A 23,169-nucleotide genomic window follows, 5' to 3' on the forward strand; every position below is an offset into this window, starting at 1 on the left:
TAGGGGATGGATCATGACTGATTAAAACCAATTATGGTAATTTTACTGCCCTTTGTTAGTGACTGATTTAAGAGTGAGCAGGTTATCTAGTTTTAGCCATTGAGACAAGGGAGAATCTGCTGGGGGCTTTGGTAAAGACTCCCTAGTATAATAGTAACAAACAAACAAACAAAAGCATACACATGTTAGAAGAAAATCTCTCCCCCTTAATTTCTCGTTGAGATTTCTGCTGTGTGAAAACCTGTTCAGAATCGTGGCAACTATCTTGTAACTCTGGACAGGAAGCTAAGAGAAGTGCTGGGTACCTACCCCAACTCTGATGTGATTAAGATTCTCAATTAGTAAATTCTGCAACAGGACCAACCAACCCACCCACCTGCCTACCCTCCCACCTACCCATCCACTTTTAGTTGGGCACTGTGTCACTTATAGCCTAAAACAAACTTACTTGTACACAGTGGTAAATTATAGCTTCCTCTAAATTATAAAACTTATAGGTGATTTTTCATTTTTTTAAATTTTGTATTTCTTTCTTCTTATTGGTATTATTACGTTTTTGCTTAAGAGGCTCATGTTACTTATAAAATTTTTAAATTAAAGTTTTAGAATCTAAAGTAAATAAACAGAATTTTAGATGAGTATTACAATGTCTTTATTTTAGTATCAATCCACGAAAGAGCTGGTTCGTCTGTAAATCTAAGAAGTAAGTTTTCATCCTGTTTTAACATTATCACGCCAGAACAGGGGAAACAATGTTCAGTATTACGCAAAAAAAGAAAGGACGGAAAAAGTACAAGTTCTTGCCAATATTTTAGAAAGATAAATATCTCTTCTCACTAAAGAAACTATATGACATCATGCAATTAATAGGCAACCATCTTTTACCTAAGAACTGTTTGGGTTTGCGTGAATTAAGTGTGAATTAATGTACTGTGCCTTTTCATCTTCTGTTGGATATTTAAAACCAGAAATAGCAGCTGCTTTTATTCCCTCACCTAAACTACTGTATTCTGTGGCGTACAAACTACAGTCACGACAACTAAAGGTTACTGGATTCATCCCTTATCTTCCGAACGTTGGGAGTTAGGCACTTTAATTCCCCAATATAGATATAATTACTTTACAATTCTAAACACTATTCTAGTAAATTAAAGAAGTAAATGTACTTCTTTAGGTGCTAGTCTTCACAAAGGAAATACTTTATTCACTTGGTGGAATGGCTTCCTTGATGCACATACATGTATTTATCTGATGCCTGAAATACAACATGACACAATGGAAACAGCACAAACTTTTGAGTTAGATAGATGTGGGCTCAAATCCTGGCTCTCCTATCTCTGGCTCTCCCTGGTCATAGCACAGATTAAATGAAACTGAATGAAATAAAATATGTAAGGAAGCAAGTTATAGCAGCTGCCACAAAGATAATATCCAATAAATGCTATAGGTCTTTTACTCTTCCCTTCTATAAGTCAACTGTATAATCAAAAAATTTGTTTCAAAGAAAAATAATCTATGTATAGCAAAAGTATTTCTGGCCCAAACAAGAGATTATCTCACCTATTACAAGCAGCATTCAGGGTAACAAAGCACTGATAAAACAAAACAATCTGGGTAGCTCTTTATAGAATTTGTGATAACTGGACTTAAGTTATGAAAAGAGACTAATCCCTACAATTTCTATTTTAATATTTAGCCTAACTATGCAATAACCAAAAAATACTAACTTTAATGTTCAAAAGATCACTAAAACCTTTAGATTGAACACTTAAAATTTTTGAAAATAAGTAAAGTCAACAATCATAAAAAAAAAATAACGTGCTATCCTATATGTTTACATTAGAATATGGTGTTACTGACTTGCCATGTACTTTGAGGTATTTTCCAAGCAGTGGTGATGGGTTTGCACTGATCTACTTGCATCCTTGCCCTGTCCTCCTTGTAATCAAAGATTAAAAATCAAAAGGCTACTGGTTATGACTATAATATTGTTTGTGGCCAAGAGATAGACACTATTCTTCCTTGATGAAATATCAAGCGACGTCTGTGAGAATCAAACCATAGATTTTGGCCTAATAAACATCAACTCTATAAGCTAACTCTTCTGGTCTAAGATGGGAAGACAAGTCATAATATTTCAGCATTCATATCATTATAAAGCTATCTTTACATGATATTTTGGAAATTTACCAAAATATCAATATTTAAAACAATATTCTATATGCATAATTTACCAAGGATTGAGGTTTGACTTCTCTCTATATGCCTGATGCAACTAAATAAAATAAACTCTTGGCATGAATGACCATTAAAGTGTAAGGCTTCTGGTAATTTGTCATTTAGTCAGATTGTGGATTTGACTTGCATATGCTGAGAGAGTAGTGTACAAGATCAAGATAATTAGCAAGTGAGAGAACCTAAATGATTGCCCAGCATTAGCGTATAATTACAAAGTCCTCAGGAAGTGATAATAACTTCCTTTATGAAAAAAATGCTCATTAAGTGAGCCTAAGGATAAGTAGAAAATACAATTAACTTGCAGTATGTGGCTATGGACAGAAAACACATGACTCTCAATAGAAAATAGACTCTAAAAAAAAAAGTCAGTGGAAAGGAAGACGTAAAACTGTTCCTCTTTGCAGAAAACATGACTGCCTATGCAAAAATCCCAACGAATCTACAAAAAAATTCCTAGAATAAGCACGTTCAGCAAGATTTCAGGATAAAAGATGAATGCATAAAAACCAATTATATTTCTAGATACGAATAATGAACAAGTGAAAACCAAAATTAAAAAGGCAATAATACCACTTACAATTGCACTTGCTCCAAAGAAAATTAAATACTTAGGTATACAATTAACAAAACATGTACAGAACTGGTATGCTGAAAATTACACAATCCTGTAGAAAGAAATCAAAGATGACCGCCCTAAATGGAGAGGCATACCTTGTCGATGGATTGGAAGACTCAAAATAATAAAGATGTCAATTCACCCCAGGTTGATCTGTAACTTTAGTGCAATTCCTATCAAAATTCCAGCAATGTTTTCTAGACATGGACAGGCTTATTAAAACATTTATATGGAAAGGCACAAACTGTAGAAGAGCTAAAACAATCTTGGTAAAGAAGAATAAATTGGGGGAAATCATTCGAACTGATGTTAAGTCCAACTATATAGCTGCAGTAATCAAAACAGTGTGATACTGGTGTGGGAAAAGACATAGACATCAATGGAACAGAAAACAGAATCCAGAAATAGACCATCCAAGTACAGCCAGTTGATTTTTGACAAAGATGCAAAAGTAACTCAATGGAGGAAAAACAGCCTTTTCAACAAATAGTACTGAAGCAACTGGATATCCTTAGGTTAAAAAAAATGAACATTGACCTAAACCTCACACCTTATACATAAATTAATTCAAAGTGGATCATGGACTTAAATGTAAAACGTAAAACTACAAAACATTTTTTTTTTAAATAGGAGAAAATCTCTTGGCTCTACAGCTAGGCCAAGAGTCAGAAGAAAAAATTGATAAATTGGACCTCATCAAAATTTAAAACATTTGCTCTGCAAAATACCCTGTGTAAAGAGGATGAAAGACAAGCTACAGACTGGGGGAAAAACTTGCAAACCACATATCTAACAAGGGGCACATTTAGAATATATAAAGAACTCTTAAATCTCCACAGGAAAAAAAAAATCCATCCAATTAAAAAATGAGCAAAAGACATGAACAGATATTTCACCAAAAAGGACACATGGGTGGCAAATAAGCACATGAAAAGATATTCAAAATCAGCCATCAGGGAAGTACAAATTAAAACCACAATGAGATATCACTACTGCACACCTATAAGATTGGCTAAACTAAAAAAGTTACACCACCAAATGATGGTGAGGATATGGAGAAACTGAATCACTCACACATGCTTGGTGGGAATGTAAAATGGTACAGCTTCTCTGGAAAAGTCAGTTTCTTCTAAAACTAAACATACATATGACCCAGGAATTGTACACTTGGGCATTTATCCCAGAGAAATAAAAATTTATGTTCACACAAAATCCTGTAAACCAACATTTATAGCATTCTTATTTGTAACAGACAAAATGGAAACAGCCCAGATGTTCTTCAGTGGATGAATGACTAAACAAACTGTGGTACATTGCTACCATGGAATACTACTCAGCAATAAAAAGGGACAAAATACTGATGCAAGCAACAACCTAGATGAATCTCTGGGTAACTATGCTGAGTGAAAAAGGCCAATGGCAAAAGGTTACATACTGTACAGTTCCATTTACATAATGTCCTCAAAAATGACAAAATTATAGAGTTGGGAAACAGATTAGTGGTTGCCAGGAGTTAGGACTTTGGGGAAGGAGATGAGGTGTGGTTATAAAATGGCAACAGGAGGGATCCCTGTGGTGATGGAACTGATCTATTCTCTGACTGTGGTGATGGTTACATGAACCCACATATGTGTTACAACTGTACAGAATGAAACACAGACAGACACACACACACACACACACACACACACACTATATCCACAAAATGTAACAGTAACATCAACAACACATATGTAAACAAAGCAATAACAACAAAAAGCCAGGAGAAAATGAGGGAATTTTCTAAGAGAACCAAAACTAATCTCTTAAAATGATAAAATTTTTATTTTAATCAGTTTTGTTTTGTTTTGTTTTTTTGGCTGCGTTGGGTCTTCGTTGCTGCGCGCTGACTTTCTCTAGTTGCGGCCAGAGGGGGCTGCTCTTTGATGCTGTGAGTGAGCTTCTTACTGCGGTGGCTCCTCTTTGTTGCTGAGCACAGGCTCTAGGCACGTGGGCTTCAGTAGTTGTGGCACGTGGGCTCAGTAGTTGTGGCTCGAGGGCTCTAGAGCACGGGCTCAGTAGTTGTGGTGCATGGGCTTAGTTGCTCTGCGGCATGTGGGATCTTCCCAGACCAGGGCTCGAAACTGCGTCCCCTGCTTTGGCAGGTGGATTCTTAACCACTGTGCCACCAGGGAAGCCCTCTAATCAGTTTTAATACTCATCTTTCTAAAGTGTATTTCAAATACCCCCCCACCTTTTCATGTGGAGTAGAGAGAACATAATTAACTTTTGCCTGAAGATATCGGGATAGAATTATGATCATCAATTGTTATACTGTGCTATAATACAGTGATGTCTTTGCGGGATCCTGATTCGAAGCCATTTGCCCCTACACTAAATGGCCCAAAGCCTGCTCTCAGCTTGCTGATTCTGTCTACTTTTCCTCTGTTAGTCTATCAACTAACATGTAAAACAGCAGCATGTTGGAGCCCACAGGGACTTCTGAGATGACCTAGTCCAAGGGGACATCTTTTGCTCAGTATCACACAGTAAGTTGAATCATAAAGGCAGGAGTATAACCCTGGTCTCAGTGTGGTTCTCAGTGTGCCTGCCTCCAGCAGACACCCCTTTCCTATTTGCTGCTTTAAACTACTATAGTAGGAAAACCAGAAAATAGGGTTGTCAGAAATATGTATTCAACAAGGTTTTTGATTTAAGCCAGTGGGTCCTGGGTGATGAATTCTCATATAAAGTAAATCTTGGTGACAGGTATTCTGGCCCTAGCCCTTTTCATATAATGCCAAGTTTGTGGTCATGATCCAAAAGGTTAAGGATGCCATAGTCTGGCTGGGGCTAAGAAAGGTGCTGTTATTCCTGTTTACTGATGTTTGTAGCACTTATTATAGACAAGTGGATTTTCTGTACATTCCCCCACTGGATGCTCTCAGGGCTCATCCTGCTTACTATGGCATTAATAACTAGCTACCCTTTCCAAGTAAATGAAGACATATAGAACATTATCCCAGTTCACCTCTTGTTCCACGCTCTAATGGGCAATGAAAATATATAGCAGAGTCCTACTTCTCTGTTTTAAAACAAACCTTCCACCACCAATCTTTCATCACTTTGAGAAGTTCCAAAAATGAAACTGAAGAGATCAGAAATAAAAAACGAGATGATTTCCTCTGCACTCAAAATGTGTCATTTCAGTCACTGGAAACCATAAACACTAATTGTCATGAAGCATAGAGAAATCAAAGGCCTTGAAATAGCAAAAGTACCTATCAAAGGGCCTGAGTGTGACTGTCACTATATTCTAGTCAAGTAGTATTCATGGACACACAAGAAAGTTACCAAATATTTATTCCTGGTTTCATTAAAGCATATGAATTTTCAGTTGAGATCACCTTCTGTTCTAGATCTGTCTACGCTGGGTCTAAACAATATCAGAGAGTTATACCTTTCCATACTGAATGCCATTTAGCATTATGCAAATTATAATCTGTATCTGACATTTCAAAGGCTGTCCTTTTGCAGAAAATCATAGAAAATTAACTATGTATTAATGGCAGAAAATGCTAGTCATCTGACAGATATGAATATAGGTTAAGAAATCAACCACAGGTTCCCCAACTTTTCACGGGCTCAGGTCACGCTTACCACTGTGCCACAACAAGGATATGTATGATGACAGTACACGTCCTGAAAAATTTCTAGTATCTTGGATTTTAAGTTTTAATTACTATTAAAGAGCTTAACAGTCTGATTTCTAAATCCCTCAACTCCATAACTCCATAACAGTTGCACTGAACTATGTGATTGTTACCTTTCAGCCCATCAATCATGTCATCTGAAAAAATAAACTATTCCAATTGTTTTAAAACAATGAATTCTTTCACTCAGAAGGAGACACTGAAAACATTACTTCCCCCCCACTTCTCTCTTGATTTACAAAAATATGCCCCCAGATGTCATGGCCACTCAATTTGATTTTTTTAATTCAAAATTATAATTTTCCATTTTGCTACACTGAATGTTATCTAAGAGTTAGAAGAACACTGAATTAGGATTAAAAAACCTTGGGCTTTAATCTTGGACTCCACCACTATCTAGCTTAGGTATGGCCTTGACATTTATCAAGCCATGTGACCTTCAGCAAATTAAACTCTTTGAGCTCCACTAAGGACTCTGTGAAAAATCTAACTCATACTATTTGCTCTATGCTAGCACAGGACCATTGTAAGGATCAAATAAGATAATGTATTTAAAAGAGCTCTCGGGACTTCCCTGGAGGTCCAGTGGTTAAGACTCCGTGCTTCCACTGCAAGGGGTGTGGGTTCGATCCCTGGTCCAGGAACTAAGATCCCACATGCCACGCAGTGTGGTCAAAAAAAATTTTTTTAAAATATAAAGTAAAAATAAAAGAGCTCAGTAAGTTATAAGTCATTAATATATTATCTAAACAGAGAAAACTGAAAGTTTTATTTTTTTCTTCCAGTTTTATTGTGATATAATTGACATAACGGCACTGTATAAGTTTAAGGCATACAGCATAATGATTTGATTTACATACATCATTAAGTGATTATCACAATAAGTTTAGTGCACATTCATCATCTCATACAGATACAAAATTAAAGAAATAGAAAAAAATATTTTTCCTTGTGATGAGAACTCTTAGGATTGACTCTCTTAACAACTTTCATATATAACACACAGCAGTGTTCATTATATTAATCATGTTGTACATTACATCCCTAGTACTTATTTATCTTATAACTGGAAGTTTGTAACTTTTGACTGCCTTCATCCAATCCTCCCTGCACCCTGCCACCACCATCCCCATCCCCCCACCCCCGTCTCTGGTAACCACAAATCTGATCTCTTTTTCTATGAGTTTGTTGGTTTTTGAAGTTTAATTGTGACAACATTGATGGACCTAGAGGGTATTATGCTAAATGAAATAAGTCAGATAAAGACAAGTACTGCATGATATCACTTATATGTGGAATCTAAAAAATAATACAAATGAACAAACATAACAAAACTAATGTTACATTTTTAAAAATGCAAACCAGCATATCAAGTAGACTTGTAGCAACCAATGCCATATAAATTCTTACTGCTGGCTTCTTCTGAAGACATGTGAATAAGAAGTCATGAACATAGTTTATTGTAAATAAATACTTTTCATACCTGGCATAACAAAACACTTCCACATGTTGAATGGTTTTGTCCTTCCTGCTAAGAGCAATAGCTTCTTCATTTTCAAGGATCTTCTCTTGCCACGGTGGGCATTCATTTACAATATCACTGTTTTCCTAAACAATATACAGATAAGAAATTGTAATTAAATTGGGTACTCTGAACCTCTACTTTTCTGAGAAAATTTATACCTTTCTAAATTTACGCTTTTCCTCTCATCCCATCAAAATGCACATATTACTTATTAATAATAAAGTTTTTGCATTTTGTTGTTAAAACAGCAGGCCCCAAATTACTTCATTCTGCTTACTTTCAGATTTTTGAAGGTTGGTCACTAGCCGTGTCAAATTTTGATTACATGTAAAAGTATTTTTGAAAAGTACTCAGCCCAATATAACTAAGGACTTTATAATAATCGACCTGAATATTTTATATTTAGAAATACAATAAAAACAAGAATGTATAACAAAGTATATAAACTCTCACTATGGATTGAAAGTGGCCCTTTAAGTTTTTCAATAATTCCTAATTATACTTTATGGAGAAAGTTATATGATACAATATTTGAATACAGGGGATTTTTGAAGATGTCAAGATATACCTTTTCCAAAGGTCAAGGATCAATTTTTAATCTGTTTAAAATTTTAATCCATTTGTTACACATCTCTCAGAGAGAAAAATTTTTTAATGTATTATATATACTCAACAAACTAGTAGTGAAATATAACTACAGTAGCCTTTGTTTCAAGTAAATTCACCTCAGAAAATTTCTAAAGTTACAGATTTCATAAAGTAGGACAATAATTTTTTTAAAAGGCTGCATTGTCCTGAATTTAATATTTTAAGCTGAAGAAAAGTAGTGGCAGATAGCTCTTATTATCAAGTGTAATTATTAGACAGCATTAAACATCCCAACATAAATAGAAGAGGAGGTGAAGTACAGGAACTTTGAACATACAGACAGGGGTTAGCAGCCTGAAAAAAGAACTAAGGACCAGGGACAGAGAGTGAAGGGAAAAAGGAAATGGTGACAGAGTCAAGATGTTGGAGTAAAAGAATCATTAAAATAAAAGAAACATCTACAAAAATATTTTGTTTTAATAAATCTAACCCATTACCAAAATTTATTTTTTTTAAATCCCTTCACTCACCAAAAATTTTCCATTCAGACAATTAGGGTATTTTTGTTGTTGTTGTTCTGAGAATCTAGACTAAATTTTTGCATGGAAGTACTGAATATGCCTCAACATGAGGTGATCCTCACACACACTTCCCAAGGATAAGGTTCAAAAAAGGGTTTCTGATCAACATAAAATATTTGAGGCATATTCATTTAAACAGTTAAATGAATCTATTTATAACATTTACTTTCTTGATTTATACATAGTTTGAGTTATTACGTGAAATGTTACTTTACAAATATTGCTTGTTTCTCCACACTCTCATTTCATACAATAATAAGATTCAAACTGAATCTTCAGTGTACCTTCAATGTCAATGTCTTTGTCATCACTACACTTTTTAAGTCATATATACCATTAAATCAATCAAGAAAACTAAAATGCTTAGCTTGGTACATGGTAAGTGCTTAGTTAAGTCTTAGCTGTATTATTCTTAGTTAACTGAATACAATTTTCTAGAGTCTATCATCCTCCTTTCCCAAATGTCTAAACCCTTTTGAGATTCAGCAGTTTCTGATTCTATGTATGATGCTCTCAGTAGGAATTCCATTTCAAGCCACATGCACCATTTACATAAAATTAGGACGGTTTTTTTAATGTCTCATAAAAACTGGTAAACTGCATGACAATCAACTCCCCATGTTAAACGTACGCTGTAAATGATCTCTAAAAACTTCTTTACAATGATATCCAACAGTTGTAGTAGTGAGATCCTACCCTTAGGGAAAAAAAATTACTAAATTTATATTGTTTCTTTCCTTGCGTTTTGTTTTTACTGTCAGGTATGATTCTGTCAGGTGACTTCTATAAATATGCAAAACCACCAATGACTGAGATCATTTCAAACTAATGTATCTTCCCCAAACACTTAGGTTTTTTTCCAAAACATACTAACTGAAAGAACAACTAGTAATATGTGAGATTTTATAAGGACTGAAATATTTTTTCTGAAAGACTGTTTGGGAGAAAAAAAGTCTTGCCTGATATTTGGGCGTACAGAGTAATTAGCAAATGGTACGAAACATATACGATTTATTCTTCAGCCAACGTTAGCTGTTTATACTTAAAAAGCGAAACCTACATTTTAGAGGTATTGGAAAAATATTAGCTGAAAAGGTGACTGCACAGTTTTTGTTAAATAAGTAAATAAAAATAAGTTATCAATCCTATATTACAGATGAAACAGTGTCTTCTTCAATGCAGGGTTATTATGTGACACAAAATATAACCTAGTAGATTAAAAAATCAGATAAGAACTTTACCTGGTGTTCCTTTAGCCAGGACAACAGTCCTGAAAAGCTAAAACTGGCCCAGTTTCCTCCATAGTAGCTTCTTCTGTAACAATAAAAAATAAGAGTAAAGAAAAGGGTATATAAAAAAATCAAGTCACTGATCTTCATCCCATGTCATCTTCAACACTGCTACCCCAGAGTTCAAAAGCACATATAATAGGGATATTGAGATTAGAGGAGACAGTAGAACAAAATAAATAGAAGTGGGCCTTTCACATCTCAAAGTCAACTTTTCATTGTATAAGGTGTTAAAAGATCGCTTTGGCCTCCTTAGAGCTTTCAGCACTGATCAAGTGCCACTGGATCATGTGATTGTGAACATCCTGATATGGTCACTGAGCAGTATATTTGTTTTAACATAAACAAATCTCACTCCTGGGTTAATAAAAATGGCTGGGAAGAAAATCTTGGTAGATCTCAAAGAAAGCCACTGGAAAAAACTGCTAAGTTTTCCACAAGCAGTAAATATCCACTGCTAGCACCACCACCAAATCCATCTCCCATGCCTAAATAAATAAATAAATTTTGTATATATACATATATAATTGGCTACTCGAGATCTACTGGAAGGCCCTGTGCCATTCTAAGCCTTCAGGGCCACAAATAAAAGTAGATCCTGGGATACAGTCATTCACATCAAGACTTCTGTGATAAGTATAACAACAACAATATTTCCACTGGTAACTGGGTAAACTATTCTTCACTCCACAGTCCTGTGAAGATCACTCCGTTTTAGAGAACCCAGAGGTCTCCTAGCTAGGATCAGGTAAACCTTGTAGACACTGGACTTCTGATTAACTTCTGTAAGTAGCAGACTTTTGGCAACCAGAACTCTCAGCACTACATACTGGGCTTCCCAATCCTTGCAAAACTCATCAAGTTATACTGATTCTTCGTATGATGAGCCCCAAAGTACACTCAAACCCACCTACAATATCCACTCTAGTTCTGAGAGATTCTTGGTTTTGTTTACGTTTTTGCTTCTCTGTATCCTTCTCTAATGAAATAAAAATCTATAAAAGGTCTTTTTTAAACAAAAACTAAAACCTTTAAGATGATATCTAAAATTACTCATCCATAATGCTACTGGATATCCTCTAAAAATTCTGATAGATTTCTCCTCGATCAACTCTTGATTGGTCTCAAGAACCAGTCAGTTTTTACGCTCAAATATTTTACCAAAAATCACTGCTTGCTCTAACAGAGAAAATGGTTAAACTGAACACCTGTGAAAGTAGGTCTATTAATACAGATGACTACTTTACTTATAATCTGATAGTTCTCTTGGGGATGACGCAAATTCCTACACTGTCCAGATCTCTAGAGAGCTTTAAAATTTAGGCAAAATTTCAGCTATACTAACAATTCTAGGTGTTGGAATCAAGGAAGCCTAGAAGCTATGATCCCTTGGATCAGAGACAACAGTGGGAGGAGAAGGTGGGCAATAGCCAGTATAGAGAAGAAGGAGGGAAAAGAGAGGGATGTTAGAGTTTTCCCCTGGCAAATTTATACTCTCCTCTCCCTTGCCTGAGAATAATACAGTTCTGCCATCCCTTCCCATCCTCTAAATATATCACTCAACAAAACTATAAAATATCCTGAGTGTTGAAAAAAATAACCCTGAAGCAGTGATAAAAACCACTGTCTTTAAATTTTTTGTTGAGATATTTAGATTTCTTTTAAGCCACCATAAGGTCCTAAGTGAGAAGCTCTGACTACTGGGTGAAAGCTTCAAGACCTAAGTAAAATTTTTTAATGGCTACATCAATTTATAAGTAGTAAATATATATCAGAAATCTGACAATCAGGGTAGACAAAGGCTTCTCAGACAGGACACAGAAAGCAATAAAAACTATCGATAAATTAGAATTCATCAAAATGAAAAACTTTTCCACAAAATACGTCATTTTAAAAAATGAATGGGCTAGGCACAAAGTAGGAGAAATATTCACAAAACATATCTGACAAAGGACTGGTATCCAGGATATAAAGAACTCTTTCAACTTAAAAATAAGACAAATATGCAAATTTTAAAGTAGGCAAAGGGTTTGAACAGACGTTTCACAAAGGAAGATAGATGTGGTTAATGAACATATGAAAAGGTGCTCAACATCATTAGTCATTGGGTAAATACACATTAAAAATGAACATGAGATACTGCTACACATACACCAGAATTGTTAAAATTAAAAAGACTTACAAGACCAGGTGCTGGTGTGGATGGCCAGAATGCTCACACATTTTGGTGGGAGTAAAAAATGGTACAAATACTTTGGAAAACTGTCAGGCAGTTTCTTACAAAACTAAACATATACCAACCCTATGACCCAGTAATTCCATTCCTAGGTATTTACACACAAGGAAAGCATATGTTCACAAAAGAGCTGTACAAGTTTTTTCATAGCATCTTTATTCATCAATAGCTCCAAACTGGTAACAATTCAAATATCCATCAATAGGAGACTAGATAAATAAGCTGTGGTATATCCATATGATGGATACTATTCACTAATGAAAAGGAACAAACTACTGATACAAATATAACAACGTCAATGAATTTCAAAAAATGTTATGCTAAGTGAAAGAAGCTTTGCCCCAAAAGAGTGCATTCTCCATGATTCCTTTTATATGAAGCTCTGGAACAAGCTAAATTAATTGATCTGTGGTGAAAAACATCCTAAGAGTGGTTGCCTTTGAGGGTGGGAGTAAGGGCAGGAATTGACTTTGAAGGGGCGTGAGGGAACTTTCTGGAGCGATGGCAATGTTCTTTATCTTGATAAGGTTCTTAGTTACACAAGTGTATGCGTTTGCTAAAACTTATTAAATGGTACACTTAAGATCTGTGCATTTTCTTGCAATTTTATCTCAAAAAAAGAACCATAAATAACTAGTTAATGATATGCATGCTGAAGTGTTCCAGACTGAAGGTACTGGACATGTACAACTTACTCTGAAATGCATAAAACAGTAAGATGGAATGATAGATGGATAGAAAAATCAATAAATGGATAATTATATAATAAAGCAAATACAGCAAAATGTTAGTGGTAGAATCTAGGTAGTGGAAACATAGCTGTTCACAGTGCAATTTTCTCAACTTTTCTGTGTATGTCTGAAAATTATCACAATAAAATTTTAGAAAAACAAAAGTAATCTAACATGAGTTTTCAAACACTGACCACAATGTGCCAATTTCCAAGATATTTTCTGCTGTTATTAAAAGTCTTAAAAAGCTCTAAGAAGGGCCATCTTGCTGTTTCTTTCCATTATTAAATGACCTGAGGTCAGTTCATGGTCAAATTCTATTTTCCTCCCCTATACTTGGTCATATGGTTTTTGACAGAGCTAATTGGTTCTAGTATTTTTCCATGCAGCTCCTATTTTCAACTTTTCCTGTTGATGTGCTCTTAACATCAGCATCTGGTGATCTCATCCAATTATGTATGTAAAAGGTGAAACATGGTTTTCATTACTGTGGTCTTTCTGACAAAAGAGGGTAACATAATTATTAATAAACTCACTATAAAACCAAAGCAGATTTTGACTAAATTCATTTTGGTATTTGCATGGTTCTAAATATTGTTTACAATACCCTAAAGAGAAAGCCAAAGAATTTAGGTATCAAAATCATGACAAAAAGAAAAATAAAAAATCAATACAACATTGTAATATGCTCTCTAGAACATTATTGCAATAGAAATAGTAATAATTAAAGCCCACCAAATATTTTCTTAAATTTTATCTTTAAAGATATAGCTTCAGAATTCTGACATTCAAATTCAATTATAAAATACTATTTCTACAGTCTTTAAAACTGTTTCTGTAATGAATAACAAGGCTAAGTTACTGGTTTTGTTTTTAAAACCATAGATACAATTTATTTTAAGGACAAAGTGAGAACTTCCTGACTGAGGAAAAAGGGGAATGGAACATTTTCTGCCAATTTTGTGTCACATCTGTCTCTGTACATCAAGTAAAGGAAAAAGTAGTTTATGATGAAGGATGACGTTTATCTCTATTGCCAGGAACACTATTTTATATGATGAAAAAGACTTCCTTAAAACTAGAGTCTCTCTGTGAAACTAGAGAGTGAGTATTCACAGTATTTAAACAGCAAACATAAAACAATTATCTAAAGCCCTCTCAAGTTTCATGATGGAAAAGTGACCTATAATTTTCAGCTAGAACAGTAAAAATCACAAACAGACATTTTTATTTTCAAAGGCAGAAAAGCCCAATTATCACAATACTGAGGTACAGCTTTGCATTGTGTGAAATATTGACTTCACAATTGTAGAAAACATGGTTTTAATCTTTCTAAAGTTTCATAAAGCTTACTCAAAGTAAAGCTTACTCAAAGTACCAACTACGTTTTTCCAGACACACAAAGGAAATGAGTTACACAACTGTCTTCATTAACACCAACCAGTAAAACAGAAAAAATAGTATCAAAAGAGTAACAAGAGATTTCTCGTCGTTTACATAGTGTTTAATGTTAAAGCAACATCACTTTGCTTAATGTCTACTAACAGAAAAGAAATACATTACAGGTAGACATAAAGAAAGTTGAACTGTAAGAGAAGGCAGAGGATTAAACCTATTAATTAGAGCCTATTAATTAAATCCTAACAATTTTCTATTGTGCATCATAATTACAAATCAGTATTGAATATTTAGCAACAGCCATAGTTACATGATGCTAAACTACATCCTGTATTGGGAAATGGCTTCTGTAAACAAGGACAAGAACATTGACAAAAGATAGAGCTACTGACATTCAGGCACATTCATCTGGGAACCATTTTAATTATTAGGAAACTGAGGGTTGAAAATGTTTTCAGGAAGGTAGCAGATGGAGTCCAAACCTGCTCAACAGAAAAGAGAAGCAGCTTAGCTCAAACTCTAGATGCCCCTATTCTATATTCACTGCTCCTAAATTCCTTTTCCTAGATAGTAGTAATACCACCTTCCACTGACAGCATCTTTCATTTTCAAAATCGTTTTCACAACTATTTTCTCATGGATTCTTCCAACAATCTTGTGAGGCAGATAAGGGTGTTATTTTACAGATGAAGACACTGAGAACGGTCTATGTAGAGATTAAGTCAGTTCAGGGCCACACAGCTACAACTGGCAGGACTGCCACTGAAACTTAGCTTTCCAAACCCTAATCCTGTCCACTGCAACATAAACAATCCCAAACATCTAAGCTGGCTAGCAACATTTAGACCAAAGGATATTATAATGGTCGCTGTGGTTTAATGAAGCCAAACACTTAGATATCAAATAGCACCTGGACCCAATTACTAAGTTCACCTTTTCCAAACTGTATCCCATCAATAACATGGGCTGTTAACAGGTATTCCAAGAAAAAAGTTACAATGACAAAATAAATTTGGAACATGCTATGTTTAAAAGAGTAAAACCACCAGAAAATGGTTTATTTATGGTAGACCTTCTCAGCACCATTAAATATGTTAATGTCTGTTCTCTCCAAGAAGGAATAAATTCAGTTAACCAATGAGCATTTTTTTTTTTTTTGAAACAGCATTTGGCTCAACAACGTATTTTGAGAAATGCTGGCTTAATTCATGTTAAGGGGAAGAAGAAAAATAGGTACTATATATGTTGAGCTTGTCATTTTCCATTCACTATCTCATTTAATCTTCACAAGAATCCTGAGAGATAGGTGCTATAATTATCCCCATTTTAAAATTAGAAGGAAAAAGAAAAAAAAAAAACAACCATGACGTTGAGTATCTTGTTTTAACTCACTCAGCTAGGAAATGGCAGAGCCTGCCCTTAATTAAGCCCAGGGCATATCAGGCCCCCAAGCCTATGCTCTTTCCACTATATAAAACACTGTCTGCTATAATCTACAAGATTGGAATATTGAAAATTATAAACATAGGCACATAATACAAATCTTGGAATCTGACTTACTATAAGTAAAGGCAGTGGGATCTATTGATATTTACAGACATTAGATGGGATGAAGTCTAATTTTGGTTTTGTTTCTCCAACTCATCTGGATAATGAAAATGGAATAATAACTTCATGACTACATCTATTCTAATGCCAAACCTAGAGGGACTATTCATTTCTAGGACCTAAAATACAATCAACTTTATTACGTAACTCATATTTAATGTGCACAAATATCTTTCTGTATATGATAGGAGTAGGAAAACAACAGTGTGGCATGTCTACTTGTATCAATTTGCCAGCTATACACCATGCACACTGAAAGAGGCTCTATTCTATTTAAATTTGGTTGTAGTATTACAAAGAACCATGACATGTTTCTGTCTTCCTTGTTGACAAATAACAGAACAGCTTAGGGAATATAATAGACTTACCCCCTACACAAGTTCTCATTTACTAAAAGCTGCACATACCTGATACACAAGAAGGTCAAGCTCCTTTCACCATACCCTCATTCTAAGATCAAGGAAGGTCAGCCTCCTTGGTAGAGTATGCAGATGCAGTTCTAATGTTAGAGAGGAAGACCAAGCCCTTACTTGGTTTTTAGAGTCCTATAAAGCTATAGGAAGCTGCTTTGGCAATCAGATCAGTCTGCCAGAATGAAATGGCAGGCTGTGTTCCCAGTCATTAGGGCTGGAGAAGAGACCTTCCTATGTTTACAGTTATTAGTCATTCCACACTAGTCCACCCATTCAAATCCATTTTTAGACAATCAAGCCAGGTAGACGAGTGGGTAATATACAAAGGCTGCCCTCAATTCTTGTCTTCCTCTATGATCTCATCTATTCCTACTGACTCAATCATCACTTCTCTACCAATGACTCACAAATTGCCATCTCCAATCTGGGCCCTCTGGGGAGAGCTCCAGACTCATAGCTATTGATATTTCTGTACTGAAAATACATATCATGAGTCATTAGCTTACTGGACATCTCCCTCCACTAAATATCCCAGGTTAATTTTAATCTCTACAGGTCCCAAAGGCAAATTTATTATCTGTCCCCCACCCAAAATTTGGTTTTCCTATTGGTTTCCCCATTTCAATAAATGCCAACACCATTCTCACAGCTGCCAATGCTAGAAAATCTTGAACTCACTCATCATCCCTTCCTCATTTGTCAATTCTAGTTAATTTCTCAAACCCCTTCTATCTTTGGATCCTTACCACTGCTGCCTTATTTCAGGCCCTCTCTCTTATCCCATTTTTTTCATTAGCCCCCTCAAAGGTTTCCCTGCCTCTAGTTTCTTCCCTTCCAACCCAACCTTCACATTACTGCCATTGTGATCAGGTCTTGGCAGACCACATTATGTCATTCCCTGGCATAAAGATGTTTAATGGCTTACTAATGCCTCTAGAGTAGAGTCCAAAATCCTTGGCATCGCTCTAAGAACCTTCAAAACTTACTGTCCAGCTTTATGTCTAGACATCACTCTTCTCTGCCATGCATCCAATGCATTAGCCACAACTACACAGTCAACACTGCCTAAGTGCCTGCATGTCTCTCTGCTTTTATTAATGCTATATCCTATACCCAAGGTTATTCCATCACAAAACTAATGGTGGAACTAGTCAAACCAGTCGGAACTACTCAAATCCAGTATCATTTTCTCTGTGAAGCCTTCAGCTCTCCAATATATAAATAAAACTGATCTTTGTGCTTCTAGAGCTCTGCACATACTTCTGTAAGAGCTGTCATACTGTCTTCTTTAATGTGAAAAAAGAAATTCACATTTATTTACAGGTATAACAATTCATGCATTGATAAAGAGGTAGTAATATGATTGCTTTACTGTAGCCCAGTATAACCGATATGATTGCTTCACGGTAGCCTAGCCTATACACTAATGAATGAATCATTATACAATTTTTATCTGTCATATTGTCTTGTAATTAGACTGCATGAGTGTTTCCTCTGACTAGACCAGGAGAAACTTAAGGGCAATAACAGCAGTTTGGTCATCTTGGAACCCTTAATGCGTGGTCATAATTGTTAACTAAGAGGAGTAAATGCATTGTTATTAATCAAGGCTTCAGGATCAGATGGACCTGGGTTCAAACCCCAGCTGTGCCTCTTACTAGCTGTGTGACCTCAGCCAATAACCTTACAGTTACTCTTTAAAAGCCTCAGTTTCTTTATCTTAAAAATAGGAATGAAAGCACCTAAAGCAGTGCCTAGCACATAGTAAGTTATCATCCTCACCCCTCCCATGCCAAGTGTAGACACAGGAGAACACGCCCACAGGAGTCTCCAGTGCCCTTTTCATTGGCAATTACCGAGTCCAGTGCCAGCCAGGCATAGCTAGGTTCACTGACAACCCTGAGAAGGAAGAAGAGAGAGAGACAAGAATGGGGACTGCTGAGAGAACAACAGAACTGACAAGTCAAAGGATTGAAGATTGTTGACCCCCTCTCCCTTCTTCCCTATCCTCTACTTCATAGTCACAGCTCCTAAAATTTACCCTTGCTTTGCCATGGAAAGGCAAATCAAACTCCAGTTTCATTAATGGGGAAAAAAAGGGAAATTAGAGTGATAAGAAAAAGCTTTAAGCTTTATTGCTGTCGATCACTCTGCTTCCAGCTGTCAAGCTGATTAATAGTCTTCAAAGCTCCAAGGAGCTGGTAAGAACAGTTGCTATTTCAAAGTAAAAACAAAATGCACAAAACCCTCCTTTTCGAAGGAGAAGGAGGGTGAATGATAAAGAAATTGCTCAAGAGGAAGAAGGTGGGGGGGAGGGGGGGAAGGAGAGGTAGCGAAAAAATGCATACGTACATTCAATTATCTTTGCCTGTAGTTTTCTGGTCTGTGTGAAACCTATCCTCATTCAAATCCACTGAATAAAACAAGTCAAAGTTAGTAATATCTAGAGAGATGTTGATATATCATGATTTCTGCACAGAGCTATCTCAATCAATCTAGCCTGTTTGAGCTCTATAGGAAAAAAATCCTCCTTACGCAAGAATTGTCATTTGCAAATGAAGCTCCTGTCATACAGATTTCAGTGACCTAAAGATAAAATGACATTTCTGTCTCAAAACCATAAAAATTCACGAATTGCTTCCAAGGATTTTTTTTTTCCCCACACTGCCCTCCAAAATAAAGACTGAACATATTCCCAGTGATTCCAAAGTAAAAGCCTTTTAGTGAACCTGATACATATGACTGTCAGACCTTGCTGGCCACACCTCAATTTTTTACATGTATCCCACTGGTCCCTCACAGGGACTCTTCAAGGTAGGTGGTACGCTACGCCAATTTTACAGTTGAAGAAAACAACATAAGTCACATAACTAATCAGTGACAGAGTAACAGCCTGAATTGGGTCTCTTGATCATCAAACCCAGGATTTGTTTGTCTTCCAACCCTACAGCTTATCTTAGTGAAAGAGCATAGGCTTTGCAGTCTAATGGACCTGGCTTTAAATCCTGGTTCGTCCCCTTAATAGAAATGTGACATTGGACAAGTTATTTCAATTCTCTGAGTTTGTTTCCTCATCTGCAGAAGGAGAGAATTTACACTTCTTTTAGAGAAATATAATAAAAATTAAATAGCTTAATATTTGTAAAGTACCTAACACAGTACTGAGCAAATATTCAGTAAATGGTAGCTATTATTATTACATCACGTTGTTTGTAACAGCATACACCATCCTGAATACTAGATTACGTTAAGCAACTGAAAACTACTTTCACTCATAAATTAGTGCCACAGACCTCATGAAATGTCTTTAACATGGGGGAACAGAGAAAGGGAAAAGCTAGGGTAACACTTGCTTCTTTGATACATTTTTCTCATCCTTACAGGAGACAGAGCGAGGTTTTCTTTCTTTCATCTAGGTAATAGAAGGTAAAAATAAAAATTTTCTTCTAAGTGAGGTTACATTTCTTTTACTTCCCTATCCCTTTATGGTAGTCTTAAATCTAAAACCTTTCAAATATTTATCTTTGAGCTACCTTATTGACATATGTGCAAGTATTCCAGTATAAGAGAAACAGCCATGTTGTTTTATTTTTGCATTAAAAAAAACATAAACAGACCTGAATTTTCACAAACTAAAACCACTAAAAAGAAACTTCACAATAGGATTAGCTGTTGAATCAATACTGGTTCCTTTTTTTAGGAGCCAATAATCATTGAACATCTGAACAGATTATTTTTGTTCTTTCACTGCAGAAGCAAGGCATCAGACCAAAATTTTTCACACAATTCCACATATTAATTTCCAGGGCAGAAAAAATCATAAAATTCATTTGACACACAACTGCAGATGCAATTTCTGAGGTGACTCAATGAGGTAGAGTTCTATTAAGCCACACAAAAAAAATTCCTCTAATAAGAAGTCACTTTAACTCTTTCTATAAAAGGAAAATGATGCTAGTTCTCAAAGATTTTTATAGTCCCATATCCATGGTGAGAAGTCAATAAGAAGTTATTGTAACCACTCCCATTCAAGCCACCCTCCTACCACCAAATCTAAATAATGCCCCCATTACTCTCTTAGAGCACTACCCATTTTTCCTTCATAAGCACAATTTATAATATAAAATTTAAGCATGTTTAATGTCTATTTCCCCCTACTAGGGTCCAAGGTCATCATGAGGGCAGGAGTCATGATCTGTTTTGTTGTTCACCTCTCAATACTCGGGGACTAGCAATACCCATAATCTCATCTGGTTTTACAACTGGTTTCTAATAATAATGTATATATTTCTTGAGAAGTGACAATTTCTGGCAAATTTTAGTGTCTCCCACCTCAGTGCCAAAACATAAAGATGAAAAATGATATAGAGGAAAAGGGGATGTCAAAATAATGTCAAGTCAGTGGTGGAGAAACAGTGAACCCAGAAAGTGTCCTTTGAAATCATGGTCAGCCATAGCTCTACAACTCTCAAGAAACTTACTGGGATGAATTTTCCTAATACAATCCTATATGATCTCATCTAGTTTTGATCAACTATTTATCTGTGTACAAAATTGTTTTTTCCACTATTAGTACCATAACATAATGTTACTAAATAATATCCTTAAATGTGAAAAGAATGTGCAAACAGACACGATGATGAGACACTATTATGGCATATTTTCACCTCATCAATTCAATTCATTTTATCCTTTCACTCATGCATTCACCCATTCTCATAAAACTATCTTTAATTCCACCAGACAGAATACACCACACCAACAGTGGTCTCTCGGGAGTGGTATGTGGGCAGAATGACATGTATATTTTTATGTATATGTGCATGTAATATACAGACATATACATTGCTTAAATTTTTATGACAAACATATGTATATTTTTATGATTAAAGGCAAAAAGTTTTTTCAAACAAACAAAAACAGAAAACAAACCAGAGACAAAATAATTGTTTACTTCTCTTTATCACAATTCCTAAATAATTCTTAACTAGACACAGTTGCTAAATAGAAAACAAAAATTTCGTTTGTCAGACCAAAGAGAAATCTAGCCCAGAAACTGATAGACATATAATGGTGACATCAGTTCCTAACCCCACAAGATAATACTATTTAGATTAATATCCTTCTTTGGTCAAACTATTAAAGTATAACAATGTTTTCAACTTTTAGAAATAATAATATGGTTATTACATAAGACTAAAACATCAATAGCTGTATCTGTGACAGTCATTTGGGTTGACATCATAAATCCACTAAATACTTAACAGAATCGGATGTAAAGACTTCAAACACTGAATACTCGTTTTTAAAAAAGACTCTAAGAAATCATGAATTTGGATTAATTCAGTGAGGTAACATCATCATTTTCAATTTATTTAGTTTATTTTCTCTTTGTCTGAAGCAGTTACAGTAGAAAGTAAAGACTTATAGGAAACAAAATAAAACTAAACAATGACATATATGATTAGAAGAAAAGACTGATTGAGGATGTGCAGATGAACAATTATTGGTAGAAGTAGATTCTGTTCAAGTGTAAACTTTTGGTCCTGTTGCACCTCCCTCCAGCAACTTCAAGATTAAAGTAAATGCCAATGTCTACATTCTGAGTTGCTAATTGCTTTTCTAAATCACAGCACCTATTCTCGAACTTTCACATGTCAACAGCTCATTAATATCTACTGTAAATGTAGTTCTCTAAAAAGAACCACAGATTTTACATTTATTTAGACAGATAACTGGCACACAAAAACGGAGCTCCTTCAGTTACAATTTGGCAGAAGTTTAATTTAAAATCTGCCAGTGAAATTTATGACAACACAGCAATGAAATGACTATTTTAAATGAGATTAGCTGCTGTTGATAGTGATAATGCTTGGATGGTGCTTATAAATCAACAGAGGTTGTACTTAGGATTTTATAATGAGTCATTTCAGAACCATCAACTATCACCACTTAAATGGTATATAAATGTAAACAGTGTCAGGAGGTTAAAGTACTAAATTGATCTTCACAAAATCATGAATGTAATCCATACTCATAAAAAAACTCAAAGTACATTTTTGCCTGCTGTTATTCCTATAGCTTTTGTCTCAGTTAATATTTAATGTTTTAATGTAAGAGAGACTTTAACCAAGATTAGAAAAACAATACCACTCAACAGTTCATCAGGATGAAATAATCAGTTCAGGTCACTATTCTGCTGGCTAACTACATAAATCTTCCTGCAAAAAAAGAGAATTTTACCTAATTCCTTA

The 23,169-nt window shown here is 35.2% G+C and overlaps 1 protein-coding gene across 1 annotated transcript in view; it reads right to left on the reverse strand.

Annotated features, from left to right (window-relative positions):
- The window catches only part of CHM (CHM Rab escort protein), a 188,622-nt gene that overhangs the window by 134,801 nt on the left and 30,652 nt on the right, over positions 1 to 23,169 (reverse strand). The window contains exons 3-4 of the mRNA XM_068533890.1: positions 10,482 to 10,554; positions 8,030 to 8,154 (exon numbers count right to left, since the gene is read on the reverse strand). Coding sequence (XP_068389991.1) covers positions 8,030 to 8,154; positions 10,482 to 10,554 — 198 coding nt within the window. The remainder of the gene's footprint in view (positions 1 to 8,029; positions 8,155 to 10,481; positions 10,555 to 23,169) is intronic.

Source organism: Eschrichtius robustus, chromosome X, assembly GCF_028021215.1.
Source record: "Eschrichtius robustus isolate mEscRob2 chromosome X, mEscRob2.pri, whole genome shotgun sequence".
Classification (NCBI taxonomy): domain Eukaryota; kingdom Metazoa; phylum Chordata; class Mammalia; order Artiodactyla; family Eschrichtiidae; genus Eschrichtius; species Eschrichtius robustus.